General features: G+C 38.9%; 1 protein-coding gene across 1 annotated transcript in view; it reads left to right on the forward strand.

The window, feature by feature from the left end:
* Positions 1 to 15,290, forward strand: part of EGFL6 (EGF like domain multiple 6) — a 49,487-nt gene that overhangs the window by 33,292 nt on the left and 905 nt on the right. Inside the window, exons 8-11 of the mRNA XM_020786758.3 lie at positions 2,042 to 2,380; positions 10,900 to 10,971; positions 11,556 to 11,642; positions 12,826 to 13,091. Of these exons, the coding sequence (XP_020642417.3) occupies positions 2,042 to 2,380; positions 10,900 to 10,971; positions 11,556 to 11,642; positions 12,826 to 13,091 (764 nt within the window). The remainder of the gene's footprint in view (positions 1 to 2,041; positions 2,381 to 10,899; positions 10,972 to 11,555; positions 11,643 to 12,825; positions 13,092 to 15,290) is intronic.

Consider the following 15,290-nt stretch of genomic DNA (forward strand, 5'->3'; position numbering starts at 1 on the left):
GGGGGTTTGTTTTCATTATTGTTCAGAGGAAATTTGTCGGGAATTGGGGTTTCCTGTTTATCTTCCCCAACCGTACCCTGAATAAATAGATTTAGTGAACCAGATCAGCTAAACCACGGCACATCCTTTATAAACACTACTCTCCAGAGAACAGGATCAGCAAGTAGCTGAGCAACGAAGCCTTGATGTGTAGATATATCTGGGCAAAATGAAGCTGGAAATGCTATCTGTAGGAAAGACAGAAAGTACCATTCTCTCTTATTTGTGTGGTTTTCAACTTGCTAAAAAAGAAAAAGGAAAGGGAAAGGGAAAATGTTGCTTAATCCTGATAAAATTAATTGCAATTTCACTGTGTTCTCAGTTCATCTTAAAAGTTCTGGCATGTGTTCCTTGAGACCCATATAGGATTGCAGTCTTAATATCTTAATAAGAGAATGCGTAGAATCAACCATGTTTTGATGGTTTGTCTTCTTCTGGAAGCCTATACTGTACTTAGTTATGAATAACTAATGCAAAAGCCTAAAGAAGGGGAATTTTATGAATTCTGATCAGAGATAGAATACATCCTCCAGAATCCCATAGCCAACATTGTTGTTGGCTATACTGACAGAATCGGGGGCTAGTAGTCCAAAAGCAATTCTTTTCCATATCTGATTCTGGTATGAGAGGACCTGATTAATACCTCCTGAACTAATGAAATGTAGTTTTTCACTAGATTATACTCTTCTCTGAATGTGATTGTGAGACAATTTTTTTTGCTCAAAAATGTCTTACAATGCATATTTTGAGGTAAAAATGTGGGTAGAAAGATTATTAATAATAATAAAAAAGATTATTAAAATACAGTACATATTTAAATAGATAACAACCTATTTACTTCTAAAGAAGAAATAAAATTCACTTACAACTGATCAGTGACATGGATCAAAAGGAGACTGATTTCCTCATCGTAGTAGCTAAGAAATGTTCCTAAAACTCGCCTCTGTCTTTTAAGGGACACAAAATGGAAGTTGCTGTGCACAGAGGAGTCTGTGTAGGCTACAGTTTGTGTGTGTGTGTGTGTGTGTGTGTGTGTGTGTGTGTGTGTGTGTGTGTGTGTGTGTGTGTGTAAGATGCCACAAGATTTTTAGTTGCTTTGGCTGTTATCTGCTTGGGCAGCAGCTGTTCCTTTTCCTCAATATTGAATAGCAATCCAGTAAGTAATTGATGAGGAATGATATCTGCTGGGATTGATACCCCTTTGTTGTTATCTATTTCTGTGGTTGGTTCAGGCCTTTACAGTGCACAACAGATGGCAGACCACAGTTCAGTTTGAGGGCTGGTGTTCAACTTAAAGCTGCTATGTTGGTGCAGGCCAGTAGGTCTCAGACAAGAATAAGAAAAGGCTGTGTATTTATTTATTTATTTATTTATTTATTTATTTATTTATTTATTTATTTATTTATTTATTGGATTTATATACCGCCCCATAGCGCTACAAGCACTCTCCGGGCGGTTTACAATTTTTAATTATACAGGCTACACATTGCCCCCCCAGCAAGCTGGGTACTCATTTTACCGACCTCGGAAGGATGGAAGGCTGAGTCAACCTTGAGCCGGCTACCTGGGATTTGAACCCCAGGTCGTGAGCACAGTTTTAGCTGCAGTACAGCGTTTTAACCACTGCGCCACGACAATAGAGGGGGCAAAACCATTCAGTATTTCATATATCTTCAGCTCTGTGCATTAGCTTGACTCTGCATGGAGCAGGGATGGGAAAGTGTGGTCCTGCAGATGGCATTACACTGCAGCTTCCAGCAGGCCCAGCCACCAAAACCCCTGGTGAGGCATTGTGAGAGTTGTAGTCCAACAACATCTGGAGAGCCAAATGTTTCCCTTTTTGATTCAGACATGGCTTTATATATAATATAAATTATTTCAAATCTCCTGTGTCTTCAGATATGCTGCTAATTTCCTTTCCATCAAACTGAAAAGCACGTTGACTTTTAAAAAGTAAGATAAATTATACTTATTTTGTGCTCCTTCTCATCCTTCTCCCCAGTTATTCATGAAAATTCAGTCAAAGAGATTCCAAGAATATCTGGCATTGCTAAAGAGAAGCTCAAGAAACTGCTTATACAAAAGAACAGTGTAAAAAAGCATGAATATATTAAAAATGTGATCCCTGAACGTCCTATGACCCCACTTTCTAAAACTCAAGTAAAGCCATTAGGCTATGAAGATGGTGTGTACACAGAGGGGGCCTATGGTGAGCAAGGGAAACGCACGGGAGGTGCTGGAAGAGGTGGAGAAACAGAAGAGAAAGAAGACGTGGAGGGAGAAAGGGACAGCTCTGAAAATCAAGCTGGCCATGAGAAGAAACTCCGAGGAGATGTATTCTGTAAGTTTCACCTTTATTTTATTTCCTATACGTAACATTACATAGAGTTTTGGAAAGCATTTATTCTTTCCAAGTTTCATACTTTAATAGCAAGGGCTAGTATCTGGTTGCACAATCAGTTGTGTGACAAACATGCCGCCAAATAGCCTACCCACACATGGAATCCCAGAACTGGACACTGGCCAGCTGTTTTGTGGTATCTGCTACATGAATGTGCCTGAAAAGGACAGAAATATTAATATAAACATAAACAAAAGTAAATGAATACAAGCAATAATTAGAATTTACTTATGGAATGTTTCACATTACATTGGCCAGAATCCTACTGGAGTTTGTGTAAGGTCCACCAAACTTGCGGCATTCATTGCAGCTAACTGACCATGTGCAGGGGCATGTCCCGATATCCAGTCGTTCTCTTGCTAGCCGATGTGACAGAGGCGGGTTCATCTTCCCTTTGGGCTTTTCCTTCTCCAGTCATGAGAAGCCCTGCCAGGTGCTCGTCCGCAGGGGAGGGACCATCACACGTCTTGGCTGCCTCCTTCCTGCCTTAAGCGATTGCTTGTACCAGCCAACCCGCTTGCCTATGGCTGTCAAGCCAAATAAGAGTTCATGTGGTGTGATCTTGCCAGGAAGTGATGCTCCATGCCCCCCCTTGCTCGCTTTCCCCCTACATTTTTGTTGCAAAAAGTGTAGGGGGAAAACAGTTTTTTTGCAACAAAAGTGGATTGCTTTGATCCCTGCCTTCTCCTTCCACTTTCTTGCAATGAAATAAATTTTGGGTTAAAAACGTGTGGGTATCTTATACATAGGGGTATCTTATACACTGAAAAAATATGGTATATACTGCAAGTATGTTTAATATCGGCAATCCTACTCACTGAGGTGTTCTGAAAAAATGCCAGAGTGTGGTGTTGTTCCTACCACTACCAATGAAAATGCGTTGTATAGTTGTCTTTTGACAAAAGAAATAATGGGCTAACACTGAATTGTCGTAGGCTGAGGATGATAATGAATGAGTTGAAGTGACTACATAGTGAACATCTTGCCTGGGGGCACCCCAGCTTAGCATGCTATATACCCCAGTGCCTACATGCTTTTTCTTTCTCTTGTGGATAGAAACTTTATACTTCTGGATTCAGGACCTGAGCCTGCAAAATCATGGTGTAGTCGGTCTTCAAAGCAGAAGTATACATGCATTTTTCTCTTGGGCACCTTCTGATTTTGTGGAAACATAATCACCTAGGCTGTGATCATAAAAAAAGCTTCACTTGAAGCACATTCTTACTATAATTTACATCCTAAGATGTCACACGGTCATTTTATTGATGCATTTAGGCTTTGAATCTTGTTTAGCAAAATCCGTGCTTGTGATGCCTGGCCTGTTTTTCCCCTCTGTCGGTGTTAATTATATTTCTTTCTCATGGAAATATTCAGATAGTCACATCCTTATAGCAAAGCATGGTCTGGACAAATGAGATAGATTGAATTATGGTTTTCTGAATCCTCCTAGCACATTTAGTGCTTTGGAGTAAAGCTAGGTTAAACAAGTGGACAAAAATATTAGAGCATATCTCTCCTTTTAATATATGGGTTTACCTTTTCATGTTGATAGGACCTTAAACTCAGGATAAATTGTATTCCTTGCTTGATCATTAATAATAGTTCAGTAATTAAAATATGTTTTGATGTTGACATATGTCAAACCAAGCGTGGAGGCTCAAGAACATTTATTATTGACTGAATTCTTCTCTAGTACATCAGAAAATTCCCCAGGAAGATCAGAAGCATCAGATTGTGGACCTTGTGGATGTCATGCTAATGTATGGCTTAGCAATTACGTGCACAAAATTCAAGCAGAACTGAAAAAATTTACATCTTGGTCTAACAACTCCCAGAAACTGCCAGCCAGCATAGTCACAGCTAGAGTATGTTGCCATTTGTAGTCCTATTCTTCCCCCCCCCCTCCGCGCCCAAGGACTAATCAAACGTCCATATTCCCCATCTCCCTTTATGAGCCTGCCTGGGCATTCAAATTCTCAGGAGAGGCCGTTCTCTTGATCCCACCACTTTCACAAGTGTGTTTCGTTGGGACATTGGAGAAAGCCTTCTTTGTTGTTGCTCCTAGGCTTTGGAACTCCCTCCCACAAGAGGCCAGGCTGGGCCCATCTTTGCTGTGTTTCTACAAGCAGGTGAAGACCTTCCTCTTCATGCAAACATTTCCTTAATTGACTAGCTGTCTGAATGGGTTTTTTTAATGGATGGTTGTGTCTTACTGCTTTTAATGTTTTTGACGTTGCTTTTGTTTACTGTCTTTGGTGTAGCATTTGCTTGATCCTTTCTAATATTTGTATACTTACTGTTTTTAGCTAAAATGTCTTTTAAAGAGGTACGCCACCTTGGGTCATTTTAAAGGAGAAAGAAAGGCTAGAATATATTTTAAATTAAAAAAAATTAAAAATAAATAATTATGCCTTTGAACCAGGCATAGTTATTAATCCTGTACAAATTGTGCATATGTAGAATCTCTGAGCTTCAAAGGAAGAACCTCCCTTGTCCTAATCAGTGCTGATTTTTAATACTCATATCCTGTGAAATTTCTAACACACTGCCTAGAGGACTTACATCATCACTGCATTATGTTTTTTCCTCAAGTAAAATATCCACCAAGAATCCACCAAGAGGCACAATACATTTGGATGGAATAATTTTCTTCTATGAAGACTTACTCATCGGGGTATTGTCTGCTGAAATACTGCTTTATAAATCTGATAGCATAGTCTGTTGGAGTGCCTCACTCATATTTATTTACCTGCTCAGATTCCAGGGTATTATAAAGTAATTTGATCAAAGCTGTTCCAGATGTTGCTCTAACAATTTATTCTGTGTTGAGTTTGTCATCCCCATTCCATAATTTCTCAGATGTTTCACCAAATGGGTTTTTACTTTACAGGCCCCTTCCAACTGCATTAATCTATGATTCTCTAGCTGATGCCAAGAACATGTAGAAATCAAACAGAAGGAATACAAAACAAATAGCCACCACTGTTGATCTGTAAAAATAATGAGGTTCCCTGACACAAAGATGGTCAGAACTTTGCTATATCGATAACGTTCATATTTGACTTTTGTCCTCAAATATATCCTAGAAGCAAGCAACAGAGACATTAGCCCTTAAAAGTTACAGAACCCAATCTCCAAAAAGCTACTTAAGGCACAAACCAGAACTCAAAATTAGCAATCTTTATTTTTGGACATTCTTATATGAATGCTCCCTGCCTAAGCTGCTTTGTCAGAATCTGTTTCAAAAGTAGCTTGTTAATAGCTAGATAGCTTAGTGGTTTAGGTATTTTGCTGGGGAGTTCAATTTCCTATGGTACCTCTTGGGAGTAGAGCCAGCCTGTGTGGCCTTGGGCAAGCTGCACTGTCCCAGCGTGCTCCCAGAAGAAGGAATGGTAAACCGCTTCTAAGTGTTCGCTTCCTGGAAAACCCTGAAAAGGGTCACCATAAGTCAGAATTAAGTTGATGGCACATTATTACTATTACTATTACTATTACTATTACTATTACTATTACTATTACTATTACTATTACTATTACTACTACTACTACTATTATTATTATTATTATTATTATTATTATTATTATTATTATTATTATTATTATTATTATTATTATTATTATTATTATTATTATTATTACAAAATGTTGCAGGGGCAAGAGAACAAGGCTGTTCCTGAAAAAGAAAAAATGGGGGGAAAAAACCCCTGGCTATTGTTAGAACAGGGTGGTGCAGTGAACAGAGTGATGGACTAGGATTCTGCAGAACAGGGTTCTAATCCCAGCCATAGAAACTGACCAGAGGAGTAGAACTAGTGAAACCACACTTTAAATATATCACTTACCCTGAAAGCCCTGTTAGGGTCACTATTTTTATTTTTTTATTTTATTAGATTCATACCCCACCCATCTAGACAGATAGTTTACTTTATAGTCTACTATCATTCGGTTCTGACTTGACAACACACACACACACATTGTTGGAACATAATAGCTCTGTAACTCTCTGGATTATAGTTTCTCAAAAATATTTTAGCTAAAATATTGCATTACTTTTAAAATTTCATTTAATAGGTATTGGAAAAACTGTGATGTGAAATTCAGACATAACCTCAAAGCAGGCTTTTCTATTCTATGTACAGGTCTATGTGGTTTCTCCTTACTGTCACTCCCCTCATGTGCTTCAATTTATGAACTAACATCTGGATTCTCAGCAAGCCATAGTCTGCATTTCATTTTAACCCAACTTACTGTGGTTTTCTTAAACTATAATTTTACTTGCAAGCCAGGATCACAAACCGAAGTGTGGTCACAGTTGGTATTCCTGCTCTGAAGACTAAAGAATCTTGAGCAAGCCATGATCTTCCTGGTTCAGATGCTGAACCCCGATATATAAAGGATGGGAGAAATAAAAAGCATGCAAGCCCCAGGGTACATCTTGCTAAATCAAACCAGGGTGCTTCCAGGCAAAAGTTTCATCATATAATTTGTCTTATTATCATTTTCAGCCTATTTTGTTTTAATTTTCCCACCCTTTCTTTCATCAAAGGACAACTACACGGTGTATTTTCATTAGTAGTACTAAGAACCTAATGGCTGGAAGAACCCCAGGCTTTGGTATATATGTAGGGTTGCAGCATTCATTTATGCTCAATCAAGATTCTTTTATAATAATTCAGAAGCTCTGGCAAAAACAAATTTTGATATAAAATAGTACCTATAGATCCTTTCCCACTTATGTTAAAGCAGTGTATAACCAAATAAATAAATCATTTTGATTGTTGGTGTCTTCAGTGCACTCTCTCTGCCTGCCTGCCCCCCCCTTACACACACACACACACACACACACACACACCTTCAGTATGTCATGTTGAATAGCGATCCATTTTAGAGTCAGAAATGTGCATCTTCTTTATGTAAGGTAAAGGTAAAGGTTCCCCTTGACATTTTAGTCAGTCGTATTCGACTCTAGGGGGTGGTGCTCATCCCCGTTTCCGAGCTTTGGAGCCAGTGTTTGTCCAAGGACAGTTTCCATTGTCACGTGGCCAGCGCGTCTTAGATTCGGAACGCTGTTTACCTTCCCACTGAGTTGGTACCTATTTATCTACTCGCATTTACATGCTTTCGAACTGCTAGGTTGGCGAGGAACTGGGACAAAGTGATGGGAGCTCACTCCGTCGCCTGGATTCAATCTTACGACTGCTGGTCTTCTGACCCTGCAGCACACAAAGGCTTCTGCGGTTTAGCCCGCAGCACCACCATGTCCCTTTTCTTTCTTTCTTCTTTATGTAGTTGGTTCCAATTCAAGAAACAGAAATCTAAGCGATTTAAACCACAGGCTCAACAACTTGACTCTTGCACTGGTACTAGCAAAGACATGTTTCTGTTCATACATTATGTATACTATTTCCTGGATCATCTTTCTTGCATTCCATTAAGCATCTTTAACTGCCTTGAGGGCCTCTTCTGGCTTTTTATATCTGTGTATCTTTACTGATGGGTGCAGGGGGATTACAGACCTTGTGTGATTGTATATTTTAGTAACATCTGTCAGTGGTTTCACATCTGGTCTCCAGAGAGCCCTGTCTGTTACATCCTTATCTACCAAATTATCATTGGTACATATATCTAATAGCTGAAGTGGTCCCTAGATTAGTTTTATGGATCTGAACCAAACTTGAAGCAGATTGTTACATCCATACACATGAAGGTAATAGCCCACAGAGTAGTCTGCAGGAATAGCAGTTTGACTACCATAACTGACTTGGCAAGATTTTATCGGAACCAGGCACCAAGGTATAAAGGTAACAAAGAAGTAAATAAATAAGAAATAAAAAATATGCACACACAGAGAGTCAAGAGAACAGGGTTTTAAAACACACAGTTCCTTGCAGCTGCCATGCATCTCCCATTTCCATCTATATCTACCTTGATCAGGTCTGCCATAGCTGCTGGATGTGCTCACATGTGGGGTTGGGTGGAACACTTACTTTCTGTACTAGAATACATGTGTGTACAACTACATATGAAGGGCATAGCTGAGAAAGTCAGTTAGCTCTTTTCAGAGTGACAATCAAGCATATTGGTTTACTGCAGCATTCCTTCCATGTAGCACATAGCCAGGAGCATACAAAAGGGTGAAAGGGATAGTGCGGAAGGCAGAGCGAACTATTAATTGGCCACAACTTTCAAAAATGTTCCAGTAGTGGAATTGGAGGAAAATTAAAATACCTCCTCCTTGGCACAGTGGTTAAACTGCAGTACTGTACTGCAGGCGAACTTCTGTTCCTGACCTGCGTTTGATCGTGACAGATTCAGGTAGCTGTACCAAGGTTACTTTCCATCCTTTCTGAGTTTGGTGCTTGCTGGAAGGCAAAGTGTTGTTTGAATAATTATGTTGTAAACTGCCCAGAAAGTGCTCTAGCACTATGGGGCAATATAAAAGTCAAAACAACAATAACAACTCAATCTCACTACTGTCTTGAACGTGAAAAGCACCATAATAGCACATTTCATTTACTTTATCAATTGCCTGAGATTTATGCCCCAGATAATTTTCAGTGGAATACATCATAAAGGTTTACATTATCCTTTAAGCCATCAATCAGGGTAAAGTACCCCACCCATCCTAAAGAATGTGACCAAACTAAATTCACTTCAATTAGCACTTCAGTACAAATGAGATGAGAGTCCCTTCCCTTTCTTTCATTCTGCTTTAAAAATAAATAGAAATAAGGATAAGAGATGAAGGCATTTGTGAAATATCAGTAAAATGCCTGTTGCTTAATGTAGTAAATCACTGTACATTGGAGCAGGCCCATCGACTCAACAGAATTTGGTGGGTCAACCCCTCCATAGGTTCCATCAATTTAAATAGACCTACACTAACTGTGACTTACTATGCTTAAAGTGAAGCTGCACGTAGGCCGAGATTTGGTCTGTGGTTTGGTCCAGTCTGGGGATGGGCTAGTTCACTTCTTTTCCTAGTAACCACATGAAGACAGGAGGGGACAGGTGTGTGTGTTCTCTGTTATTTTTCATTCTTTTTTCTTTCTCTTTAAAAGGAGGAGGGGTCAAATAAGGTTGCCTGAGGTTTTGTGTGGTTTTCTGCCCTGAAAACACCCTACTCTAGCATGTGCCTGCAAGGATGGCCCCAAATGACATTTTGCACCTCCAAGTGAGGTTGTTCAGCACAACCCAGACTGATCCAGATTGGGATAATTTTGCTGTTTGAGCACAAAAAATTCAAAGTTTACACTTGAACTCAAATAGGCATTTACAGTGGTGCCTTGCTTGACGATGATAATCCGTTCCAGCAAAATCGCTGTACAATGAAATCGTCATTAAGCGAAAGTAAAAAAACCCATTAGAATGCATTAAAAATCGGTCAATGTGTTCTAATGGCCGAAATACATCACCGTCCAGTGAAGATCCTCAATAGGGCGGCCATTTTCTGGTGCCTGTCCTTAACACAGCAGGGAGCCATTTTGAAACTGACAATCAGCTGTTTTCTGATCATCGTTAAGCGAAAAATCGTTTCCTGGAGCAGAAAACCGATCATCGTCAAGCATTTTTCCTATTTAAACATCGTTTTGCGATTGCAAAAACGATTGCAAAAACATCGTCGTGAAGCGATTTCGTTGTGGAGCGGGGTAATCGTTAAGTGGGGCACCACTGTATTTATTTACCTCCCACCTTCCTCTCAAGGCAGCTTGTAAAATGGTTAATAAAACAGATACGGCTAAAAGCATGTTATACTATAAAAACTTAGTTCAGTGTATTAGTTTTAAGCAACTACTGAATTAAACATTTTAAAACAATGTGAAAGCACGTAATTTTACAAAAAGTAAAAAAGGAATGCATTCTCCATTATAATGCTCTTCCTAAGCAGCCTGTTCAGCTGCCACAAGGCTACCTGATCTTTTTTGCCAGTGGGTGGACAACAAAAAGAGGTCTAATTTAGTCTCCCTTTGCATGGACTTCCATATTTAGAACCATCTCTTGGGCCAATACAATATAAGGCTATGGGACCCGGGATGCGTTTTGAGTTATTATGGTGTTGCCTTTTGAATATTGGTTTATAATATAGTATTTTTACTTATTTTTCTTATCCTACAAAGTATGTGCAGTAATCTTTATCTCATACATTAGTGCACAAATGTCTGATCTTTGCCTGAAGAATTGTCACATGTTCCAATCCTGCATTTACACATACGACTCCTGCACGTTTGCTGCATTTCCACAAAATATTAATGCAGATAAATTAGCTCTATGTCAATTTTGGACAAGTGCTTTTATTTTTTTTTCTAAATGTTGTCATACAAACTAATGCAGTTCCTGTTGTCACAAATGGTAAGTTTGTGTGTCACTACCATTGGCTGTGAGGTATGCAAAATTACACACATTTACTTGTTTATGTGTTTCTGCAAGGGTGGAAATTAAAGTGTTCTTTTTTAAAACAGCTAAAGAAGCTGCTGCCTTTGCTCCTTTCCCAGTACAAAGGAAAATTTCAGACCAAAAAGCAGAGCTAGAAGGTAGGCAATTATTAAAGTAAGACATTGGTCTACTAGTTGTAACTTTCCCCTGCAACTTTAATTAACTGAATGTTTAATTTTAAAATAATTAAAAACATTTCTTGTATTTGACAGATTATAGCTAAGCCAGTTAAATAGTAGTGGAGTTGTGTGTGTATGTGCTTTAACTTATATACCGCCCAGTAGTGCTAAAGCGCTCTCTGGGAGGTTTGCAACACTTTGTACCCCTCTCCTCATTTTACCGACCTCAAAAGGTTGGAAGGCTGAGTCAGGCTACTTGAATCCATCAGGATTGGACTCAGGTCGTTAGCAGAAGCTTGACTGTAGTACTACAGTTTAACCAATGTGTCACAGGGAGTTGAAAGTAACTAACACAAATAACTAGTTACTTTAGCTTTGTTTGTTTCTCCAATAGTAGTAAAGCTATAGCTGCTTAACATTATGATTTTAACTTAGTCAGGGCTAAGCTTTCATGACATAGCTGTAGCATTTCAACTCAAACGTTTGTCCTTCCTACTTTGCATGTAATACACCACTTGTATTTCTTTTTTTATGACCCTTCCTCCTTCTGGACCTTACCTTAGTGGACTGCAGCTTTGGGCGAGGATCTTGTGGCTGGCAGCAAGATACCGATGATGACTTTGACTGGAATCCTGCAGATCATGTGAATGGTAATGTCACTGTGGCCAAATTGTAAAGATGGATGGCTTTGTGTAACTATGAAAGAGTAGGGAGATGAACCCCTGATGTTCACAGAGACTGGGATGGGAAGTGCTGGCTTTATGTTATTCAGTTCTTTGGACCATGTTAAGTCCTACTGCAGAGTGACCACCCATTTTCTTGAATAATTTTTCAGAGGGTATTTAGGGCTATGGTAAGGAAGGGTGAAAAACCCCTTTGAGTTCATGGAAGGCCATGTGTGGTTTTTAAGAATTTGTCCTATATATTTCTATGTGATTTCACATCTGCATTTTCCTTTTTGTTGGGATTCAGCTTTACTGTTTGAAAGTGCTCTTCTCTTGGAATTTGTCGAAATATCTAATTTTTAAATAGTTACTGTTTCCATAGATGATACAGAAATCTGATTGTTTAAGAGAGAGAGAGAGAGATCTGCACATCCCTTATAATCCTAGACATGACTTTTTTTTCTCCATCCTTTTGATTTATTTCACTCCTGCTTAGAAGGCGTTTTGTGTGATTAGCCAGGAAATTGGCTTTATGTAAGATAGTGGGCCAAGTCAAGTATAATGATATAAGACTAATAAATGTGGTTTATTGGATCAAGAATGTGGATTGACATCTCCTGTATTTTGCCTTCTATAATGCAAAATCTCCATTGTTAGTTTCCTATCATTTTTTAACAGTGCTTGAATTATGTTTCCCAGAATTCCTCAGCCACCACGCTCACTGGGAGTTTTAGGTAGTTTTTTTTAAAGTAACTTTTTAAAGGTCCAGTCTGAATTGGAAAATTATGACTTCACTTCTGACAACCCAACTAACCTCCTATGTTCAGATGTAACCGGAGAGTTGACAAACTTGAAAAAATTATGTTACAGTAAATACAGAGCTTAGAGCTTTACTCTTTTGCATTACAACTCCCAGATCCTTTCAACCAACATGGTTGAACTTGCTTTCTGGAGGAATCTGGTACCTGTAGTCCTTCTTTTGGGTAACTGACAAAAGGGAGGAAGAAGAACCAGTCATGCAGTGCTCTTTCTTGACCATTCATGGGTTCATGGTCAATTTGGAATTTTTGTATCAAAACAGGTCATGTCATATGTAGCAATGACATTTAAGGCAAAACAAAAGTAATATACAATTTCTCCTTTTCTGAATCCCTATATATAACTCTAGGTGATGGATATTACATGACTGTTCCATCCTTTGTCGGACACAAGAATGATGTTGGTCGACTGAAACTTCTACTCACTGATCTTGAACCAAAGAGCATATATTGTCTGATTTTTAGTTATCGACTTGCAGGAGAAAGGGTGGGGAAACTAAGAGTAATCCTGGGTGACACGACTAATAGTCCTTCCTGGGAACAGAGTGTGGAGGAGGATGAATGGTGGAGAATGGGACAAATTGAAGTACAAACAGAGGCTGAAGCAACTACCAATGTAAGTTCAAAACTAAAACTCAAATTGTGAAGACGAGGACAAATATCTGTGTTTTGTGCTGACTTCTCTTTAGTGGTTACTAGTCATGATAGCTGTATGGTGCTGTTGGGCTCAGAAGCAGTATGGCCCTGAATACTTACCAAACACAACTGGCTGCTGAAGAACAAAACAGAAGAGCACTGCAGCCTTTCAGTCCATCTTGTGCATGTCCTTGGGACATCTACTTTGCCACTGTGAGAAGCCCAATGCAGACCTAAATAGATCTCTAGGTCTCAAATCAACTGGTGGTCCCAGTTAGAGCAGACGCTTTGAATCAGTGGGATTCTAATAAGGTTTGACTGTCCATTCAGCAATTGATTACTGCACTTGAGACTAGCAACTGGATTTAAGCCTTAGTCTCATCCAGTAGGGCTGTTCTTGTAGATTGTGTGGTGGACGTAACAGAGATGAGCAAATTGGTCAATTTCAGCATCACTCATGGTTGTTTTTTTGCAGCCTTAGGTTTATTGTGTCTCATCTCTCTGTATATGATTAAAGAAAATAAATGCTTGAGATGCCTCCTCTCAAGCATTTTTCCTAATATATGGATTTAAAACTCATTTCCCTCTCGTATAAACTTTTTAACATGTATTTTATATGTTATTGTCATAATGTCTATTTTTTTAAAAAGTAGATAACTGCTTCACAAAATTTGGGAAAATGTGAATAGTGAAGTAGAAGTGTATTATGATTTGTGTATTGGTTCAGGAAATATGAGTTAGGTAACTTCATATTCAAATGTGATACAACAATTCCCCGTTCATCCCAACTGGTTGCTCAATTATGGTCGTAAAGTTTTGAGGATAAAAGTGTTCCATCAAATTCATTATAATTTAACCACTCAGGTAGTAATGTATATGGTGACAACAGGATGTTAGGGACCACAAGATGGTCAGAAGGGCAGGAAAGATTCATGGGGTCTGCTATTCTAGGGGTCCTTGTCTCTTGTGCTTATGAAGAAACGGGTCATTGAAATACATCTAGAAGGAACAGAAAGAATATAGCAGGCTGTGTGAAGATGCGGGTAAGAAAATGATGGAGGGGCAGCTGTCTCCGATGGTGAGAGGGAGACACTAAGAGAGTAAATTCCATGGGCATACTAGCTCTTAGAATGGGGAGAAGCATTTGTAATGCCCAGTTATGTTGAAATGTATTGTTTATACCGTAGTGGTAAATGTATAGATTTGTAATGCATTGGCTTAGCCAATACATGATGGGAGACGTGAGTGAGAAGCATGGAATATGTATTGATAAGAATGGTTCTGATTGGCTGGGAGAAACTAGGGGTTGGACTGTTGGTTGGATTTTTGGAGATTCTGGAGAGTAGAAAGAGCAGATAGGTGGTGATTTTAAACAAAAGAACTGGGAATTTTGGGGGGGGGGAGATGTGACAGAGAGTTGGAAGAATTGCGCTGAATGAATTTAAAGCCTAGGAATAAATGACATCCTTTGGACAGTGTTACTTTAATAAAATCTTATTAAATTAATTCAAGCTGAATGGTGTGGAGAGACATGAGTGAACAAGCAAATACACCTAAATAGTCAAATGAAAAGACAAAAGGAGTTTTGACATCAGTATATGAGAGATGAGTAGGACAGCATTAAAGTTACCCTTCACCATCCACAATTTTCAGTTTCCAAAAGGGGTTTCAACCACATATAGAAAAATAAATGGCACATTACTCAACCAATAAAGTTGAATAATTTATCTTGAACAAGGGAAGAGGACAAATTGGCACTGCAGTATCCTGGACTGCTGTATACAAATTCATGAGCAGAATGCCAATATTAATTACCCTGAATATGTATCAGTTTGTGTTTTATGAACTGAATCCTGTATGTGAAGATCAGAGTTGGTTTAAGTGTTTTACTCTGAATAATTTCTTGGTCTCTGGTTGGGTCAATCAGCCCATGAAAAAGGCAGACGTTCAAATATGTACGCGCATGAGTGGAGCAGGGAGGTATTGGATGCACATGAAACTTTCATAAGGTGGGCAGGTGTCTTTCCTTTTCTTTTTTTCAACTTTAAAGAAAGGCAACACATTGTACTCAACAGCAGCAACATCTGTTTCCTTTTAAACTTTGATTGGGAATGGCAGTGGGAATGTTACTACATTATGATGTTGTCTATGTGGCCCAGTCTCTCTCTGAAAAGTATGT

Source organism: Pogona vitticeps, chromosome 3 (genome assembly GCF_051106095.1).
Source record: "Pogona vitticeps strain Pit_001003342236 chromosome 3, PviZW2.1, whole genome shotgun sequence".
Classification (NCBI taxonomy): domain Eukaryota; kingdom Metazoa; phylum Chordata; class Lepidosauria; order Squamata; family Agamidae; genus Pogona; species Pogona vitticeps.